General features: G+C 36.0%; 1 protein-coding gene across 1 annotated transcript in view; it reads left to right on the top strand.

Annotated features, from left to right (window-relative positions):
* Positions 1–20033, top strand: part of LOC139150799 (lysophospholipid acyltransferase 7-like) — a 93022-nt gene that overhangs the window by 44094 nt on the left and 28895 nt on the right. The window contains exon 5 of the mRNA XM_070723191.1: positions 4775–4948. Coding sequence (XP_070579292.1) covers positions 4775–4948 — 174 coding nt within the window. The remainder of the gene's footprint in view (positions 1–4774; positions 4949–20033) is intronic.

Here is a 20033-nt window from a genome sequence, read left to right as displayed (position 1 = left end):
GAATCTAAGTTCGGAAAGTCCAAATACAGTCGGGGTCGACACCGTGATGGACACTGGGTCTTTGGAGGCATCGATCGCGATTCTTCAGCTTGCTTTCTCATTTCTGTTGACCGGCGTGATGCGAATACCTTAATTCCTTTGATTTATCGATTTGTTCGTCCAGGTTCTACTATTATTTCTGATGAATGGAGGGCTTATTCTTCGTTGTCCAGGTCTCCTCAGTTCTCTCATTTGACCGTTAATCATTCTCTTCATTTTGTGGATCCTCAAACCTTCGCCCATACCAACACCGTGGAAGGCATGTGGATGCATGCCAAGCGAAGGGTGGGGTACACATCTTGAGATTTATTTCCAACTTATCTTTATGAGTTTATGTGGCGGAAGCGTTTCGGCGATAAAGCTCACGCTGGGATGTCACTTGTTCAACATATTTCAGTTCTTTATCCTTTCAGTTAACAGCCCCTTCATCGACCCAACACTGCACTTTAAACAGCTAGCGTATTGTGCAAAGTTTTCAGATGGTGTCAAAACTAAAACGACAAAGTCAACAGTTCAGGAGGCCACTAACGTGGATGTGATGTGTGACACTGGTAATGCACAAACCACATGAAGAAATGAGTTCATACTACTGACAATATGGACGCTACATCATATTGGTAGCGGATTTTGTCTACTTCTGTACTTCATGCACTTCGTCAATTGGTAGAAAACCGAAGTAGTAACAAGCCCTGATAGTGACTGTATGGACCGTGCATTTTGACATTGACAGCCAATTTATTTTTCGCTTCAGTACTGAATTGACTTTGTCATTTGGCGGAATTTTATAATGTAACTGTCGTAGTATGTTTCACGAATTATTCTTCACATTTTCATCCACAATAGGAATGAAATATTGCATTTCACATATGCTAACTGATGAACATCTTTTATATAAAGTATATTATGTCAAAAATGGAACACATATCTTTTATATTGTAAAAAAAGGCAGCAAACAATTCAACAATAAATATCAAACACACATGTAACAATAAATAAAGTATCTTAAAGAAGCTACAGTTTTTCAATAACTGTGTGAATACACCAAATAATATGGGAAAAAAATCACAAAATTATGTGCACAACAAAGACGAAAATGAAAAAAAATCAACACAAACAATAAAGAAACGAATACACTACCATGAATTCAATAAAAGAAAGAAAATACGTAAATGAATTTAAATGTGCATTAAATGTGAACATTATAAATTAACCAGTTCCTGTTCACCATTATCATACTAATGTTTATATTAAACATTGCATCCCCTTCCTGCAACTTGTTCTCGTGGAGTACAGGTTATAGGTAGTGGTTCACATGCTGAAGGTCCTGGGTTCGAGTCCCGGCGGTAGCATAAGGTGTTATAAAAATATACTAACTTTATAATTAATGCTTTCTCTCTCTCGCTAACTCAACTGTTTCTTCCACATAGGTGTATAGATGGCTGAAGAAGATATAGACATAGACATAGATAGAGTTAAGATAGTAGTAGAATTAGAGAGAGCATAGACAGTAATAGTGAAAATTGGGACCCTTCTTTTCAATCATTTCCCCTAAGTTTCCAAGCCCCCATCCTAACTCTTATCCCCAAAATAATTTATCGCCCCTTTTAGAACGTAACCTTTGACCTCATTTCCATAAGTACGCACATCTTTGACGTCATCAGTTTGTGGCTATACCAGTTGTAAAATGGTGCCCTGATGTGTGATACTGGGAATGCACAAACAGACCAAGTTCGTGCTAGTGACAATATATGCACCCTAAATCATTATATTGGCGGCGAATTTCGTTTGCTTCTGTACTTAATTCACTTCGTCGATCGGCGGAATTTTTAAAATGTAATTTTCGTGGCATATCCAACGAATTGTTGTTCACATTTTCATCTACAATAGCAATGAAATATCGCATTGCATACATGTTGAGTAACGAACCACTTTTATATAAAAGAGTATCCTGTCAAAAACGGAACACACACCTTTCGTTTTGTAAAAAAGGCAGCAAATGACAAATTCAATAATAAATGTCAAACACAAAGTTTTCAACATATAAAACATCCTAAACAAGTGACAATTTAATACTTTAACTGTGCAAATACAACAAATAATATGAAAAATATTCAAAAAATAACAAATCTGCACAACAAACACGACAATGCAGAGAAAAAAATAAAGACGGGCAATAAAGAATCAATGCAGAGGCATAAATTCAATAAAAGAAGGAAAATGCGTAAAAGACTTTCAAATCATTACAAGTGAACATTATAAATTCATCAGTTCCTGCTTAGCATTATCATCCTAACGTTTATATGAAACATTGCATCCCTCTCTCGCAACTTGTTCTCGTGGAGTACAGGTTATAGGTGGTGCTTCACATGCAGCAGGTGCTGGGTTCGACCCCCGGTGGCGGTAATAGTTGTTGTGTAAAAAAACGTAACTTAAAAATAACACTTCTCTCCCTTGTCATTAATCAACCGTTGCTTCCACATAGGTATCAGGCTGGCTGAAGAAGACATGGATAGAGTAATAGGATACTGCAAAATGAGGGAAAGGAGTGAAAATAGTAAAAAATTGGGACCCTTCTTTTCAATCATTTCCCCCTAAGTTTCCAAGCCCCCATTCCTAACTCTTGCCCCCAAAATAATTTATCGCCCCTTTTAGAACGTAACCTTTGACCTCATTTCCATAAGTACGCACATCTTTGACGTCATCAGTTTGTGGCTATACCAGTTGTAAAATGATGCCCACATCAGCGGCAGCAGTGGCCTCCTGAGTTGTCAATGTAGGCGTGATATTAGTTTTTAGACCGTCTCAAAACATTTGGCATAATATGGTGTTATGTGCAGAGTTGCAATTAATCGATGAAGGGGACTGTAAACTTGAAGGACAGAGAATTGAAATATGTTGAACAAGCACACCTTAGCTTTATCGCCGAAACGCCTCCGCCGCATGAACTCATAAAGATAAGTTGGAAATAACTCTGAAGGTGTGAAGCCAATCCAATTTTGCATGGCATGCATCCACATGCCTTCAAAGGTGTTGGTGTGGGCGAAGGTTTGAGGATCCTCAAAATGAAGACAATGATTAGCGGTGAAATGAGAGAACTGAGGAGACTTGGACAACGAAGAATAAGCCTTCTACCATTCATCGGAATAATATTGGAACCTGTAGGAACAAATCGATAAAGCATTGGCATTCGTACACTGGTCAACAGAAATTAAAAAGGAAGCACAAATATCGCGACCAATGACTCCAATCACCAAATGTCTGTCACTGTGTCGACTCAAGCTGTATTTGGACATCCGGAACTTGAATTCAATATAGATTTTTTTTTGTTTACATCCGTGTATTCATAAATTTCCATAATACAGCCTGGCTAAAAATCTATTGGATGGCATATCGCGGAGATAAAGGAAACAAATTTGTGGACAAAAAATTAAACCAATCAATAACAGAGTTTGAACTAATGTACAGGTGTGATTTTCGGTCTTTAGAAGAAGTAATGCAAATGAAAACATAAAAAGATTTTTTGGCCGTCATATTGATTATTATTTGCATTTGAATGAACTCTGAATTCTGTTATGTAACTGTGTGCCGTCTTTGGCAACGGCTATATTGAAAAGGGGTCAATATGGCCATTGCCGTCGGGGTCAGTTTGTACATGACAACAAATTTGATGAATAATAAAACGTGAGAGGGGACATATTGTACCCGGAATGAGACGGAATTATTGCCGCGATCACATGAACTAACTAACCCTAACCCTAAAAACTCTGTGATGGTCTTCATTTGCTTGATTTTGTGTCGGGTGAAGCACAGTGGGAGCCAGAAATTGGGGTTAGCTGACCAAATTGTCGGAACGGAGCGAGCGAAGTACTTCACCCGATACAAAAACTAAGCAGTCGGAGATTGTGACAGTGATTTGAAGAAAGTGCAAATTTATATTATTTTAACCTTATTAGTTAGTCAGTGCCGCAATTACGGGGCGTCCGTGTTTTGTGTACGGCGATTTTGACGTCATCAGTTTGTGGCTATACCACTTGTAAAATGGTGCCCAATTTTCACTGCTATGTTGTTGTTTTCACAAGATGTAGACAGTTTGATACTGGAATATTGAATTGCCTTTCTGTGTAGGCAATGCATGCCTGTATACTGTTAATCAGCAGCATACATGATGTCTTTGTTTCAAGTTTTGGGTTTTTTTCGACGCTGAAATTTCACCAAAATGTCATTTCTGTATTCAGAGATTGTACAATCAATTTCTTTGGATGTGTAAGTTGATTTTGAAAGCGATAGAAAGATCGAGTGGTGTTGAAAAAAATCGTGCATAAAATTTGGCTAAGCATAAATTAAGCGTCCATGCCAGATAACATGGGGTTGCTCGAGTATGAGCCCCTCCCCTAGTTTTACCGCTGTTCAGTGTTGCCGAACCGGGGGCTTATACTCGGACGAGTACGGTATAATTTATTTATCTACCTGTATTTATTTATTTGTTGTAACCCTTTTCACGCAGGGGCTCACTGGAAATAATAGGAGCAGCAAATTACCCTGGAAATGCAAATGAAAAGTTACAGAAGAGCTTGCTGAAAAATATAACAATATTATAACAATCTAGTCTAGGATACTATTTGTATTTTTATATAACACAGGGTAAAATTCTGTTTTTATTGTAGCAATGTAGTCTAGAATAAATATCTGTATTTATTGTAACAATGTAGTATCTTTTTCTGTAAATGTCCTACAGTGATAAAGACAAGACTGTAGATGACTATTACAGCTTTGAAACCATTCACAACATCAGCGGGTATAGCTGTGACTTCACGGCAACGTTCCGTGATGCCATGAGGTGGTGGAACATGACGGTCCAATGGTGGCTTGCAAATTTCATCTATAGAAGAGTAACAAATAGAGCATGGAGGTGAGATAATTCTTGTATTGATTTATGTATCTCATACCTGCATTATATTGCAACACAAGTGTTTTCATTTATGCAAAATGGTTAAAGCCAGAGTGATGATAACTCTTAACAAAATTGTCCGTTTTTCCCATACATTATATTTGTCCTAGAATCTTGTTCAGTAAAGAAATAGATAAGATTAGTGCTGCTGTAGTGCCATCCAAATGCAAAATATTACCTGAGCAAGTTGAGATGCTGAATCGGTTTGTTGAAAAATTCTATATTGTGCATGTGACTGACAATGCTGATACTGATGACATCATTAATCTCACAAGATGTCTAAGACCACATCACCCACATGATCAAATTGCACTTCTATACATCTTGCTATCACTGGCTGAATGATCTCTAAATGAATGCAAATCAATTCAAATATGAACTTCTGTGTTTTAATCTTTATAGCCCTTATACAGGTTTTGCGGACTGAGATCTTAGGGCAGAAGGGCCCAATCGCGCTTCAGCCCGTACTCCATATGACCATAAGAAAAGGTCCATATCAGGGCCATATAGGTTTTATTAGCTCCGCTGTCAGCGACGCGGAGCTTATCAAATAGGTTGATTTTCCGTCGTCGTCATCGTCCGTCGTAGTCCGTCAACAATTGCCTTCTCCTCAGAAACCGCAAGTCCAATTGCTTTGAAATTTTATGTGCAGTTCACTTGGGGTGACCTCACTTGAGTTTATTCAAAACGTGGTGAAATTTGCATATTTGTATTTTTGGGGCATTTTTTGGTGTTTTTTGTAAAAAAATCTTCTTCTCTGAAACCGCTTGTCCAATTGCTTTGAAATTTGATATGCAGTTGACTTAGGGTGACTTCAGTCAGATTTGTTCAAATCGTGGTGAAATTTGCATATTTGTATTTTTAAGGCAATTTTTGTCATTTTTGATAAAAAGATCTTTAAAAATCTTCTTCTTCAAAACTACCAGTCAGATAGCTTTGATATTTGGTACGTATGTCCCTAGGGATAATCTTTTTCAGATTTGTTCAAATTGTGGAGAAATATGCAAATTTGCATTTTAAGGCAATTTTTGCCATTTTTAGTCAAAAAATGTATTTCTCAAAAAGTACTGGTCTGATAGTTTTGAAATTTGGTATACAGGTTTCTACAGATGAACTAAGTAATATATATTGAATCTCTGATGAAATCTGTAATTTTGTAATTTTGGGGCAATTTTTGCCATTTTTGGTCAAAAAATGTGTATTTTCAAAACTACTCATCTGATAGCTTTGAAATTTGGTATACAGGTTTCTGCAGATGAACTGAATGATATTTATTGAAATTATGATGGAATCTGCAATTTTGTATTTTTGGGGCAATTTTTGCCATTTTTGGTCAAAAAATGTGTATTTCAAAAACTTGTCATCTGATAGCATTGCAATTCGATATACAGGTTCCTACAGATCACCTTATTAATATTTATTGAAATTATGATGAAATCTGCAATTTTGTAATTTTGGGGCAATTTTTGCCATTTTTGGTCAAAAAATGTGTATTTCAAAAACTGCTCATCTGATAGCTTTAAAATTTGGTATACAGGTTTCTATAGATGAACTTAAAAGTATTTTTTGAAATTATGATGAAATCTGCAATTTTGAATTTTTGGGGCAATTTTTTCCATTTTTGGTCAAAAAATGCGTTTCTCAAAAAGTACTGGTCTAACAGCTTTGAAATATGGTATACAGGTTTCTATTGATGAACCAAATTTAATCTTTTGAAATTATGATGAAATCTGCAATTTTTGTTTTTGGGGGCAATTGATGCCATTTTTGGACAAAAAATTTTACTCTCAAAAAACCACTCATCAGATTGCTTTGGTTGACATGTTCTTAGGGATGATCTGATGTGATATACTCTCTACATAAACACAGCGGAGCTATATCGGCCGCTAGGTCGCTTGTCATATATGTTCTAGAATGATAAAATGTGTACTTAACATAATATTAGGCATTGTTTTGAGATAAAATTCGTGTGATATCAAAAGTTCATCACCATTTTTGTCAATTTTTCAGAAAAGCGAAAAGCTTTGCATCGCGGATTGACATACATAATGACATCATTTGTTTACCTGTAGAATTCTAGAACACGTAAAGCGACATACGTGAGCAACAGAGATCCAGGTTGAAATCGAGGGGTATCAAAGAAGGACAAATGAGTTTTAGTGTCATTTGGCATGCACTTAGAATGGGCCTATGATGGATTTCACTTGAATTTATAAATATTAAATGTCACCGGCGCGACTCCACTGTTGCCACTATACGATCTGAGCAAGCAGACTTTTCTTAATCTCGCACTGGCTTTGTGCACGAATAGAACTTTTGCCGATTGCAATGTGCATAGTAACTGGAATTGAAGTAGTTCATGTAGTTAAAAATGCATACGATTGCCCATATTTGGACGCGTAGAATTTGATGCGTTTATTTAAATTTGGGCACCGGGCCAGGACGTGATACATGACACGTGAATCTAGGTATATGATGACAGAGGATACAGAACTTTGGCAGTGATGGCTACCATAATATTCTGTAGCAATCTGTGCATTACATACGGCTAATAAGTAGTGGACGGCAGTGGCTGATGGATCAGGTTGGGTTATATATTGTGCAATCCTGTTACCCCTGTAGAATCAATGAAAAAAACATGACACAGCCTAGGCTTGCACTAAGTCTGTAAACAAATAATTATCAAAATAGAGTAAATTGAAGTAAGAAACTTTTGTAGACTCGTGTTAGCAATGAGGTGATTGCAAAATTGAAGCGACATTCTTTTGTAGACTGTGAACATGATAGCCTTGGCGAGCCAGTATTAAAGCAATACTGAGGGATTCAAGTATCTAGGTAATGGTTGCTAAGGAAAATTTATCAAATCCATGAAAATAAGAGTTTTTGTGCATTTATTAATAATAATAATAATAATAATAATAATAATGGTTTATTTCCTTTTCGAAAATGTGTGAAAAAGCACACTCACAAAGACAGTTACATGGAGAAAGTGTTGATATGTGTAGGAAAAACGAGAGTGAAAAATAGTTGTCTTGCAACTAATCGGGTCACTCCCGAATACCTGGTAATTTGACACATTCACTGTATGGGCTGAATTTTATCAATGAATTACATGGAAAATGCGGATCAAAAATTTGCAGCAGTAACTATGGAGGCGTGAAAGCTCTCAGGAAGACAAAAAAGATACACAGCATAAACTTGATAAAAGAAACCGTTTCCAAGTTTCAAATTCACACAAAGGGAATTTATGGAAATAAAAACCAAGGATTAATGTACATCAATGACCAGTGAGACTATTCTGAAGATAATTTTTGTATTCCACTTTAAAGCGATATCTATTGTGTATTTCTCTTATTTCAATGGGTATAGCATTCCAGACTTTCGTTGCAGCATATTTTACAGTAAATTCACCTGCCTTATGTCTAATTTTTGGTATGGCTAGATCGTTACGAACACTTTGTCTTGTACTATATCTATGTTGAATCGGGACAAAAAAGTCTTTGAAAGTATCTGGTAGTCTGTGGTTTAAAACATCATGTACAAAAATTGCAAGCTGTAGTTTATGTTGCTTGAAAACATCTAAAATACCAAGTTTCTTAAAGTTTCTTAAAGTTTCTTCCAAGTTTCTTATTGACCCAAAGATGCAAAACAATGGCACCAAAACCAAGCAGACGCATGGTTGCCGGTCAAGGAATGCGTGACGTCATAGAAATACATGTATAGATTAGCAGAGCATGTGTTTGAAAAGAATAAATCACTCCAAATTTGCTCAAAATGAAATTTTACACATTTATACTTGACATACTCCTTCACAGTCCGGGTATGGATTTGGTCAGTCATGAAATAAACACAATGTTTTGAATGGCAAAAATCTACTTTGTAATTTCATACAATTTTTAAACCTATTCCTGCCATATTATTGAGAATTTTTCTAAAACGCATGCTCAACCTTATTTATCTTGGCTGTGTCTACAATTCTGCTGAAATTCATTTCAACAGATGGAAAATTGGCCGACTTAAAAGCAGGGCTCGAAATTAACGGTGGTCTTGCGTCCAAAGACCACCACTTTTTCATTTTGGACCACCAAATTCAAATGTGGGTGGTCCAAATGGACCACCACTTACGTCAGAAATTTTTGAAGACGACGTACTTGGCCCTCACTACATTGCCTGAACGTGCTTCAATGCAGAACAAAAATAGAACATATGCACCTGCTTGCAAATGACATTTATCATGATATTGCAACATTTTAGACTTTAGCAGACCACAGCTCTTTATGCAACATTGTATTTCATCATCACAAAACATCACATCAATCAGTTCTGTACAGACAATGGCACTACAGATGCAAAAAATTTGAGAATTGATCGAGTCTACGTTGTTGGTAACACAATACAGTTAATGGTCATTACGTCGCATGTTATTTGGAAAGTGGTTTACCGGTGACCATTTAGACTCTGTCGGGTTGCATTCTTGAGAGGTCCCGCTGGACTTTGAACAGTATCTGCTTTTTGTTGGCCCTTTGAAAACACTAATTTCGTAGTCAGAAGGTATTTTCTTTGAACATGATCTCATTGGGCTGCTCAACGATCATATACGGGACATGCATCACGGCATGGCAAACGTTCAGCTACACCTTGTTAATAGAGCATGCGCAATACAGAAAACCCCCAGAAAAGACTGCCCAGCTCACTTCAGATACTGATTCCTACTGTGCGCATTTTGAATACATTTTACGCAAATAAAAACTCAGTTGCGTAAAATCGTACGTAAGTTTTGAAATTGTAACGGAAACGCTGCCCAGGCCCATTCGTGTTCAGGCAGTGTTCAAATCGGGTTCTGTTACTGGTTGCTATTGGCTTTTATGAGTGGAAATATTTTGACTCTCTATAGTAGATAATAAAGTTCAGAAAAAATAATATTGTGAATTTCCAGTTCAATGGAGCAAATAGTGGGATTTCTGTCATCATAATTGTTAACAGCCGATACCTGGCGGAATAATTTTGAACATAAGAGTATGTGAACTGACAACTCAAAATCATCTTAAGGTAGCGTGATAGATTAGTATGAATATTTTCCTTCAAAACTCCGAAAAACTATCCTTTCCATGCCATTTCTTCCTAAGGACAGGGCCTTTGAAGGTGGTCAGTTTTCAGTATAGTATCATCAGATATGCCGAAAAAATTATTCGTTCTTGAAAATTATGCCAACAAAGGAATGCAAACAAACTTCTTGTGTTTTTAGCTCCGCTGTCAACGACGCGGAGCTTATCAAATAGGTTGATTTTCCGTCGTCGTCTGTCGTCGTCCGTCGTCGTCCGTCGTCGTCGTCGTCCGTCAACAATTGCCTTCTCCTCTGAAACCGCAAGCCCAATTGCTTTGAAATTTTATATGCAGTTCACTTGGGGTGACCTCACTTAAGTTTGTTCAAATTGTGGTGATATTTGCATATTTGTATTTTTGGGGCAATTTTTGGTGTTTTTGGTGAAAAAATCTTCTTCTCTGAAACCACATGTCCGATTGCTTTGAAATTTGATATACAGTTTACTTAGGGTGACTTCAGTCAGATTTGTTCAAATCGTGATGAAATTTGCATATTTGTATTTTTAAGGCAATTTTTGTCATTTTTGGTAAAAAAATCTTTAAAAATCTTCTTCTTCAAAACTACCAGTCAGATAGCTTTGATATTTGGTACATATGTCTCTAGGGATGATCTATTTCAGATTTCTTCAAATTGTGCAGAAATATGCAAATTTGCATTTTTGAGGTAATTTTTGCCATTTTTGGTCAAAAAATATGTATTTCCAAAACTACTCATCTGATAGCTTAAGTTGGTATACAGGTTCCCATCGATAAACTCAATGATATTTATTGAAATTATGATGAAATCTGCAATTTTGTATTTTTGGGGCAATTTTTTCCATTTTTGGTCAAAAAATGTGTATTTCCAAAACTACTCATCTGATAGCTTTGCAGTTTGGTATACAGGTTCCTACAGATCACCTTAATGATAATTGTTGAAATTATGATGAAATCTGCAATTTTGTAATTTTGGGGCAATTTTTGCCATTTTTGGTTTCTCAAAAAGTACTGGTCTGATAGCTTTGAAATTTGGTATACAGGTTTCTACAGATGAGCCAAGTAATATATATTGAATTTCTGATGAAATCTGTAATTTTGTATTTTTGGGGCAACTTTTGCCATTTTTGGTCAAAAAATGTGTATTTCCAAAACTACTAATCTGATAGCTTTGAAATTTGGTATACAGTTTTCTATAGATGAACTAAATGATATTTATTGAAATTGTGATGAAATCTGCAATTTTAAATTTTGGGGTAATTTTTGCCATTTTTGGTCAAAAAATGTGTTTCTCAAAAAGTACTGGTCTGATAGCTTTGAAATTTGTATACAGGTTTCTACAGATGAGCCAAGTAATACATATTGAATTTCTGATGAAATCTGTAATTTTGTATTTTGGGGCAACTTTTACCATTTTTGGTCAAAAATGTGTATTTCCAAAACTACTAATCTGATAGCTTTGAAATTTGGTATACAGTTTTCTATAGATGAACTAAATGATATTTATTGAAATTGTGATGAAATCTGCAATTTTAAATTTTTGGGGTAATTTTTCCCATTTTTGGTCAAAAAATGTGTTTCTCAAAAAGTACTGGTCTAACAGCTTTGAAATTTGGTATACAGGTTTCTATAGATGAACTAAATTTGATCTTTTGAAATTATGATGAAATCTGCAATCTTTATTTTTGGGGGCAATTGTTGCCATTTTTTCTCAGAAAATTTTATTCTCAAAAAACTACTCATCAGATAGCTTTGGTTGACATGTTCGTAGAGATGATTCGATGTGACATATTCAAAGTATGATGAAATCTTCAATCGTGTATTTTTGCAGCTTATTTTAGCCACTTTTTCCTTGCCATAGCATTGAGCTATCAAAGATTTCCACCTTCTCCATCAACATGTGTCAAAAATAGTTATTCTCTACATAAACACAGCGGAGCTATATCGGCCGCTAGGTCGCTTGTTCCATTTTCTTTTCTTGCCATTTTAGCACAATTCTCTTGGTCTAAATAGTGTAAGTCGACAAGGGATGACAGGTAGTCTACCAAATTTTCACAGGTGAAAGTCGTACAGATGGTCTCCAAACTGTGTCTCAGATTTTTCCAAACACATTTAAGGATTTTAATTTTCATAGTTTAAATAAACTAAGTAATGAACAAAACATGATTCAAAACCATGACTGGTGATTGTCAAAAAATCTAAGTCGTCTTCAAAAATTTTAAGACACAGTTATGCTGACAGTATGTTAAACTTTTAGATTGCTTTGTTCAAATTGACAATCGGCTGTGTGAGGTGATGGTTATAATTTTAATGGTGAAATATCCCAAACTCGGCCTTTTCAGATCCCCAAAAAACCAAAATGTAATGGTACAGCATTAAAATTCATAGAAAGAGCTTTCTGGTGATATGCAAGTTTTACGTATATAACATAGTTTGGGCGAGAAGTTGTCGTTTGAATGTATGTCGTCACAAACCTATCACGCCATCTTAAACAATTGTTATATTACGGACCACTGCATTTTTAGTTTGGACTACCAAATTATTTGTTAGGTGGTCCACATGGACCATCACATTTGAAATTTAATTTCGAGCCCTGAAAAGCTCTTAAACATTTGCACAAGAGCAGAAGGCGATAGTGTCCAGAAAACTACCTGTAAGTACCGGTAAATGGTAACAATTTTCACATGCAATAGTGTGCATTTGGAACACTGCCAGACTTTGTGATCATGTGCGTGTTGACTCCTTTGGTATCACCTTAAACTGCTGTGTAAGCCTGAGCCAAATGGCCAGGTCCATTCTAGGCATGCTGATATCTCAACCAAATATTAGGAATAAAACTGAAGCCATTCAAAAAAATTACAAAGCTTTGGCCTCGACCTGGCAAATTTTGAGATTTTATATAAAAGCATTTTGAAAACAGCTGTAAATTTCTTCCCAAACTTGAGAGGCATTGTATAGTGTTTAGGCCGCATTAAAAAAAAAATGGGTGGTGGGGGGGGGGGGGGGGGGGGGGGCTGGAGGTATTGCAATTGAAATCTTATTTTTATTGGGATGCCCCCTCAACACCCTAACAAATTTTCAAGTCCCCCGCCTATATGATAAAAAATTTTCAAGTCCCCATCATCATAGACCCGCATATTTATTAGGAATGCACACAGAGTAAAAATAAACATGTATTGCGTACTTCGGCATGCAAATGTTCGACACTACCTCTTTTCAGCAGTTTGTAGAGCCATACATAAGGCAAGTTCTTAAATTGATTCATTTTTAGCTACTATAGACTATAGTCTATAGAAGCTATTGGGATGGGTATCCGTCCGTCGTCAGTCTGTCTGTATGTATGTATGTATGTATGTATGTATGTATGTATGTCCGTTTGTGAGGCGTCCGTCCACTCAAATATCTTGAGAACCGCAGTACTTACTGATTTGATATTTGTTGTGTAGATGAAAAATATGATTTTGAGAAACTGTTTTTTTTAATTTTTTGATATTGTTGAAAATAGGCAAATTAATGCCAAAAAAGGTGTTTTTGGTAAAAAATCTTCTTCTTAATAACCGCTGGTCAGACAGCTTTGTTATTTGGTATACAGGTCCCTAGGGATAACCCAACTTAGATTTGTTCAAATTGTGATGAAATATGCAAATGTGTATTTTTAAGGAATTTTTTTGTCATTTTTGGTCAAAATTGACTTACATTGTATTGTTGTACTGTATAAACCTATCAATTCACCCAGAAAAAATAATTAATATGATTTTAAATAATTGAATTAATTAGGAAATCATCAAAGCCAATATAATTTTAGTGTGGAATTATCAGAAAGTTCAACTTTTTTTGACAGTTCATAGTGAAATGCTTACCATCTTGGAGGATTAAAACATGTAAAGGCAACTTTCCTGAATCCTAACTTTGATATATTCTGAACCACCATTTATGTTATCTAAAAGAAATTGCTCAAAATAGTTTGTCATGATAGGGTGGTCAAATAAATAGAGATAGAGAAAGTTCTAATTTCCATTTATGGTTGACTTGGTAAGGATAAAATAAGATTACTTTTTGAGGAAAAAAATAGAGTGGTCAATTAAAAGAGTGGTCAAAGTGATAGGGTTTTTATGGTAAAGCTGGGCTGTAAGATTCCTCATGTGCTATTTATAGCAATTATGCAATCTGTGTAAACAGTGCAATGAAAGTGTAACATGATTCCTTACAATGCTTTTGATGACCTTGAACTTCTTAAGTTTCAAACATTTGTCTCTTCAGTGTGCTTTCTCTGAGTACGTACAGTATCAACTTATTCAACAGAACTTACGATGTTAATTTGAAAGTTAAAATGTGCTTGGTTAATAGGATGAAAATACTGATATTAAAAGATATTCAGCTCAAGATTCTTTATAACCTGACAGATATGCTGTTTTTTTATGACGTAAATCTTGATTTAAGCAAGTCTTGTTTACTTTAATTAGAATGTAATTAACTCTCGTTTATTTGCTATTATAGACTAATATAGTCTGATGAAATATGCAAATCTGTATTTTTACGGAATTTTTTCCATTTTTGGTCAGGCCATCCTGAAATGAGCTATCAAAGATATCCACCTTCTTCATCAATACATGTGTCACAAAAGGTTATTCTCTACATAACACAGCAGAGCTCTGTCAACTGTTGAGTCGCTTGTTTTTTCAAAACCACTGGTCAGACAGCTTTAATATTTGGTTTACAGGTCCCTAGGATGACCTTAGTGAGATAATTTCATACAGACAGGAAATACTTAATTTTGTATCCATGTCAATAGTAGCTTCAGGGACTTTGGCCCTATGTTTAAATGAATCAGTAGACTTTTGCATTTATCAGTCTAAGCAGACTTGAGGTTATTCAACTCTGGCCAGGTGAATGGCACCAGCTGAACAACAAACAAAATGTCAATCATGAGAGAGTATGCAAATTATGAATTCCTGGCTACATTTTACCAAAGTGTAAAAAACTGAGAACAGTGATCTACCGATAAAATATTTTTCTTCAAAAGTGTCCCATCAAATAAATGTTTTAATCTCAGAAATTTTGGGAGTAATAATGGTAAATTTGGTAAAAAATAAATAATTCCATTCAGTCATGTGTTTTTTGATTTAAATTAGAGTCTTCCTGTTTAAAAGTTTACTTTTGTGTTATTGTATGATGAAACAGAATATTTCATTCACTGCATGAACTTTAAATGAATGGTTTTATATATTGATTTACAGTAAAATCGAGCATGGTGACCCCATTTTTTTCTCTAATATTTGATTATTCTCCATGTCTCATATGTCAAAATTCAAAAATCCATGGTAACTGTTGTTACTATCTTGATCTTGTGTACAAGTACATGTATCAGTGTTTCCGCTGCCGTTCGCCAATTAGGCAATTGGCGAATGGAATGTCCATTTGGCGAATTTTTTTGAAGACCAGTTCGCCAGCCTGGCGAATCCAAATCCTAATGCGGAAGTGTTGAGATTCATCTGCCACTGTTTTCCCTCTTGGCTAAGGGGTTTAAAAATGGGTGGTATTGCGCACGCTCTGTGACTTTTAAACAATAGTCTAGGGGGTTTAAGCTAAACGTCGCTGAAACGTTTTTAATGACCCGCCATGATTGATTTGAATAGCACACATGGTGCATTGATGGGTTGCTTACATAATGACCTCTTACGGACAGAAAAGCAGCCGACACTGATCAAAGTTCAATAGGGCCAGCAGAATGCAACCCGATAGCCACAGACCCTGAATCACTACCGGTAAACTCTCAGTCACTGGCGATCGAGCTCCACTGTCTGTACAAGTGAAAGCGGCAAGAAACGCTAGAAAACGTGACCAAGGGCAGTGTTGAGAAGAAACGTAAATTACAGGAGGAATGGTTTGTCGAATTCCCTTGGTTGATTTTGAGAATTTAGAGAAAGACAAACAAATGTTTTTCTGTAAAGTGTGCCAATCAGCAGGGCAGAACAATATTTTGACATCTGGTCGGTCATATGAAGTTTTTTAAAAAAGACAACTTCACCAAACATGAACGTACCGCAGGGCACAGACTGGCGAGTAATTTTACTGTAGGCTTCAGCCCCCAAAGCAAAAACTGTCGACAGATTAATGAGGATTGCAATTGTAGGCCCTGATATCGAGCAATTTGACTTTCAAACAGAGCTTTCACTGTTTGGTCAAATATGAAAGACAGAAGAATATTTTGTTCTGGTGTACTTTGTAAACTAAATGAACATGAATCATCAAGTATACCTTTCAGAGAAGGACTTGTGGAAAAGCTGAATGCTTTTAGAGAGATCATGGATTGTGAAAGTGAATCACTGGCTCTAGATCTGTCCAAGAAAGTATCTTGATCTGTCAGTGTGGGGACAGTGTTCAACAATGTGTTGATACAGTATCTTGACGAACGAGAAATAAAAAGTTGTTCACATGACTGTGTTAAAAATATGTGTGTGTACATTTGTATGTTGTTTTCTTTGAAATATACCACTGTGTTCTCCCCAGAGCATTAAAAAGCATTAAAAATCATTACCATAACAATTGCATCTATTGTTATGCAAATTAGCCAATATATGATTTTTTTCCCTGGGGGAAACTCTGTGGGCACGCTCATACTGAAACATTTTGGTTGCTAAATGGTGGCTAATCAGTTTTGATGCTAATTAGCCAGTATGGCTAACAGAAAAAAATTAGCCAGAGGAAACACTGTGTATATTTCATTGTCAATTGAGTGTTCTATGACCCAAACTCTTCTTAATCTACATCAGAGTCAGAGCTAGTGTGTCACTGCTGGTGTGCAGTTACAGTGACACTGCCTGTAGGCAGCAGAAGGGCAGTACAGTGTAGCTGTATTAACTTTGCGTTTTGACAATATTTTTGTTCAGTTTATACAACTGCGTTCTTGATCTACTCCCAACAGCATGTTGAGCTGTCCAGTATTCAGCTTGTAAACACAGCCTGTGAATATATTGTATATTTCCCGCATTTGTATCATTGACAAATAACTTTTAGTCTGAACTTTAATTCAACTATCACCACTATTTGGACAAACAGGCTTTGTTGACAAACTGAATATTGTGTTTTTCAGCATGCTGTAGAGAGACACCAAGAAACTGTATTAATGATATATTGAATAGAAATATTGAAAAAATTATCAACAGTTGCAGCTCCTGCCCCATTAAAAAGGCCAACATGTTGTTTTTACATAAAATTTAATGGAATTCATAGATTTTTAATCTTTTTTGAGATTAAAGTCATAAAATTCACCAATAGCCTTTTAGATTTTGTTTACTTATTGCTAACATTAGCACCTTTGGACGACATGAAAATGTTGGGAACCAAAATATTTTAAGGTCCCCCTATAGGCAGAGCAAAACTTTCAAGTCACCCCTTTGGCTACCCCCAGAATGTTCGAATCCTCCCTGAATTCCTCCAGCCCTCCCCCTCACCAATTTTTTTTGAATGCAGCCTTACTGCCTACTTTTAAACTTCTACATGCTTGGTGCTTGATTAAAGCTAGTTGGTAAAGCCATGGTGTTGGTAAAGCTGTGATGCGTTAATTGTACAGCATACCGGTATTTTTACAAGACGGACAAGAGTCTAATTAATTATTTTCCATGAAATTGTAATAATTTTGCATAATGGACGAAAACAGTAGTTCAAAGATTACAACAATGTAGTGATGAGATTTTGTTTGTATTTTTCTTTCTTTCTCATCAATTCATGGAGCAAACTTGATCACCATACCATCTGCGACTGTACTGTAAGGTAGCACATACATGTACTGGTACAAATGTAGCATGCCAGACTGCCTCCATGGTTAGTGTAGCTGTTCAGAATATGTGCATAGCTCATTACATTTGGAAAACTCTTTGTGTATGATAAAGCCTCTATATACCGGTATGTGTGTTCATGTATGTATATTTCAAATATTTTGCCAAAGCTTTGGGCATTTCTTTGCCAAGTCACTAGGTTTGGGTTGACCACACTGCTTAGAACAGCAGGAATTTCTATGGATGCCATGGCAAAACTTGCAAGCTGCAACTTTTGATGATTTTTGCAATATTTCTGTGCAATATATCAACTACAGTTTCTTGCTGTTTCCCTACAGTATCCTCAAACACACAATATTCAGTTTGTCGACAAAGCCTGTGTAAAATATGTATTAGGTGATAATTTAATTAGATTCCAGACTGACAGTCAGTTGTCAGTGATACAAATGCATGGTAGACATACACAAGCTGTGATAGCAAGCGGAATACTAGACTGTTCAACATGCTGTAGGGAGTAGAACAAGAACAAAGTTGTATAAATTGAACAAAAATATTGTCATCAAAGTTAATACAGCTACTCCCTATGGGTAGTGTCACTAACAGGTACCGCCCTGCTACTGCAATGTTGCTGTCACTGCATACCTGAGCAGTGATAGAGATACAGTGTAGCTCTGACTCTAATGAACATGGTAGTTGAAGAAGAGTTTGGGTCAAATAACGCTCATGACAGCGAAACATACTTGTACACAAGGTCAGGCCAGAGAGCAACACATGGAAGACCAGGAGTGGTCTTCCATGTCTTCTAAGTGTACATGTATAAGTTATCGGGGATTTTCGAATTCTGGCATATGAGAATAATCAAATATTAAAGAAAAAAGATAGGGTCACCATGCTTGATTTTCTAAATTTTCACATTCTTATCATAAAAAAAATACAAAAGTAAAACTTTAAATAGTAAAGACTACCGGGGTATATGTGACTAAATTGATTTATTGTTTAATCAAATTTGCCATTATTACACCCAAAATTTCAGAGGATAAAACATTTATTTGATGGAATATTTTAACCTTCTAGTATTGTCAGTTTTGAGTAGCATCTTATTCATATATTGAAACAAATTGTTGGTAGGTCATTGTGCTTGAGTTGTTTTTACAATATGTCAATTAGCCAGAATTCATGATTTGCTTAATCTCTCATAATCGTCATTTTGTGTGCTCTTCGGCAATTGACCTGGCCAGAGTTTGATTAACTCAAGTTGTCTTTGACTGATAAATCCAGAAAGTTCAATGATGCACTTAAAAATGGATCAATTTAAGAACTTGCCTTAGGAATATGACTTACCACATGGCTAATAACAGGTAGTGTTGAACATCTGCGAGCGGAACGGCGTTTATATTTTCTGCGCGCACATTCTTTAATGATATATGGGGTTGTGATAGTTTGTGGGGGACTTGAAAAATTTTGATCATATAGGGGGGGGGGATTTGAAATTTTTTTAGGGTGTTGTGGGAGATCTGATCTAAGATTTCAATCGCGATTCCTCCAGCCCCCCCTAATTGTTATTTGTGAACTCAGCCTAATAAACCGGTCTGAAAATATCCTGAGTTGTCTTTGAATAAGCTCCATTAAAGACTGAAAAAGTATATGACGTATTGAAAGTGGCATGTAAATTCAAACGTTTTAACATTGTTTTAGATTTCCCGTTATTTTCAAAAACTGATCATGTTACTGAGAAAATAAAGATTACATCAACAAACTGTTAGCCATCATGTCTTGTGCATTCAAGTAAATGGCATCATGCTCGTTTCTTTTATGAGCACGATGCATAAAAAGTGTCCTGCAGTGATACCATGAATGGTGTCATGCAATGATACCATGAACGGTGTCCTGAAGTTATTAGGAGTATCGAAAATGGGCAAGTAAGGGGCCATGTGAGGGACACACAGACTATATAATATACAACACTTTGTGAGACATCACGCAGTTGTAAAATGTGGGACTTGGCGCCCTTAACAATAGAAATGAAACACAATCATCAAGTACAAATACACTGTTACACACTAACCGTTCAGACTTGTTTGATCAATGAAAACCCAGTGAAAAATATGTCAATTAAATGAAAGAGCACAAGAGGTTGGATCTTGCATCTTACATATAGTAAATTTACAAGACAAGTTTGATTTTTGAAT

Source organism: Ptychodera flava, chromosome 15 (genome assembly GCF_041260155.1).
Source record: "Ptychodera flava strain L36383 chromosome 15, AS_Pfla_20210202, whole genome shotgun sequence".
NCBI lineage: Eukaryota > Metazoa > Hemichordata > Enteropneusta > Ptychoderidae > Ptychodera > Ptychodera flava.
Note: the sequence above shows the minus strand (reverse complement) of the source record. Positions and strands in the feature narration are given on the sequence as shown.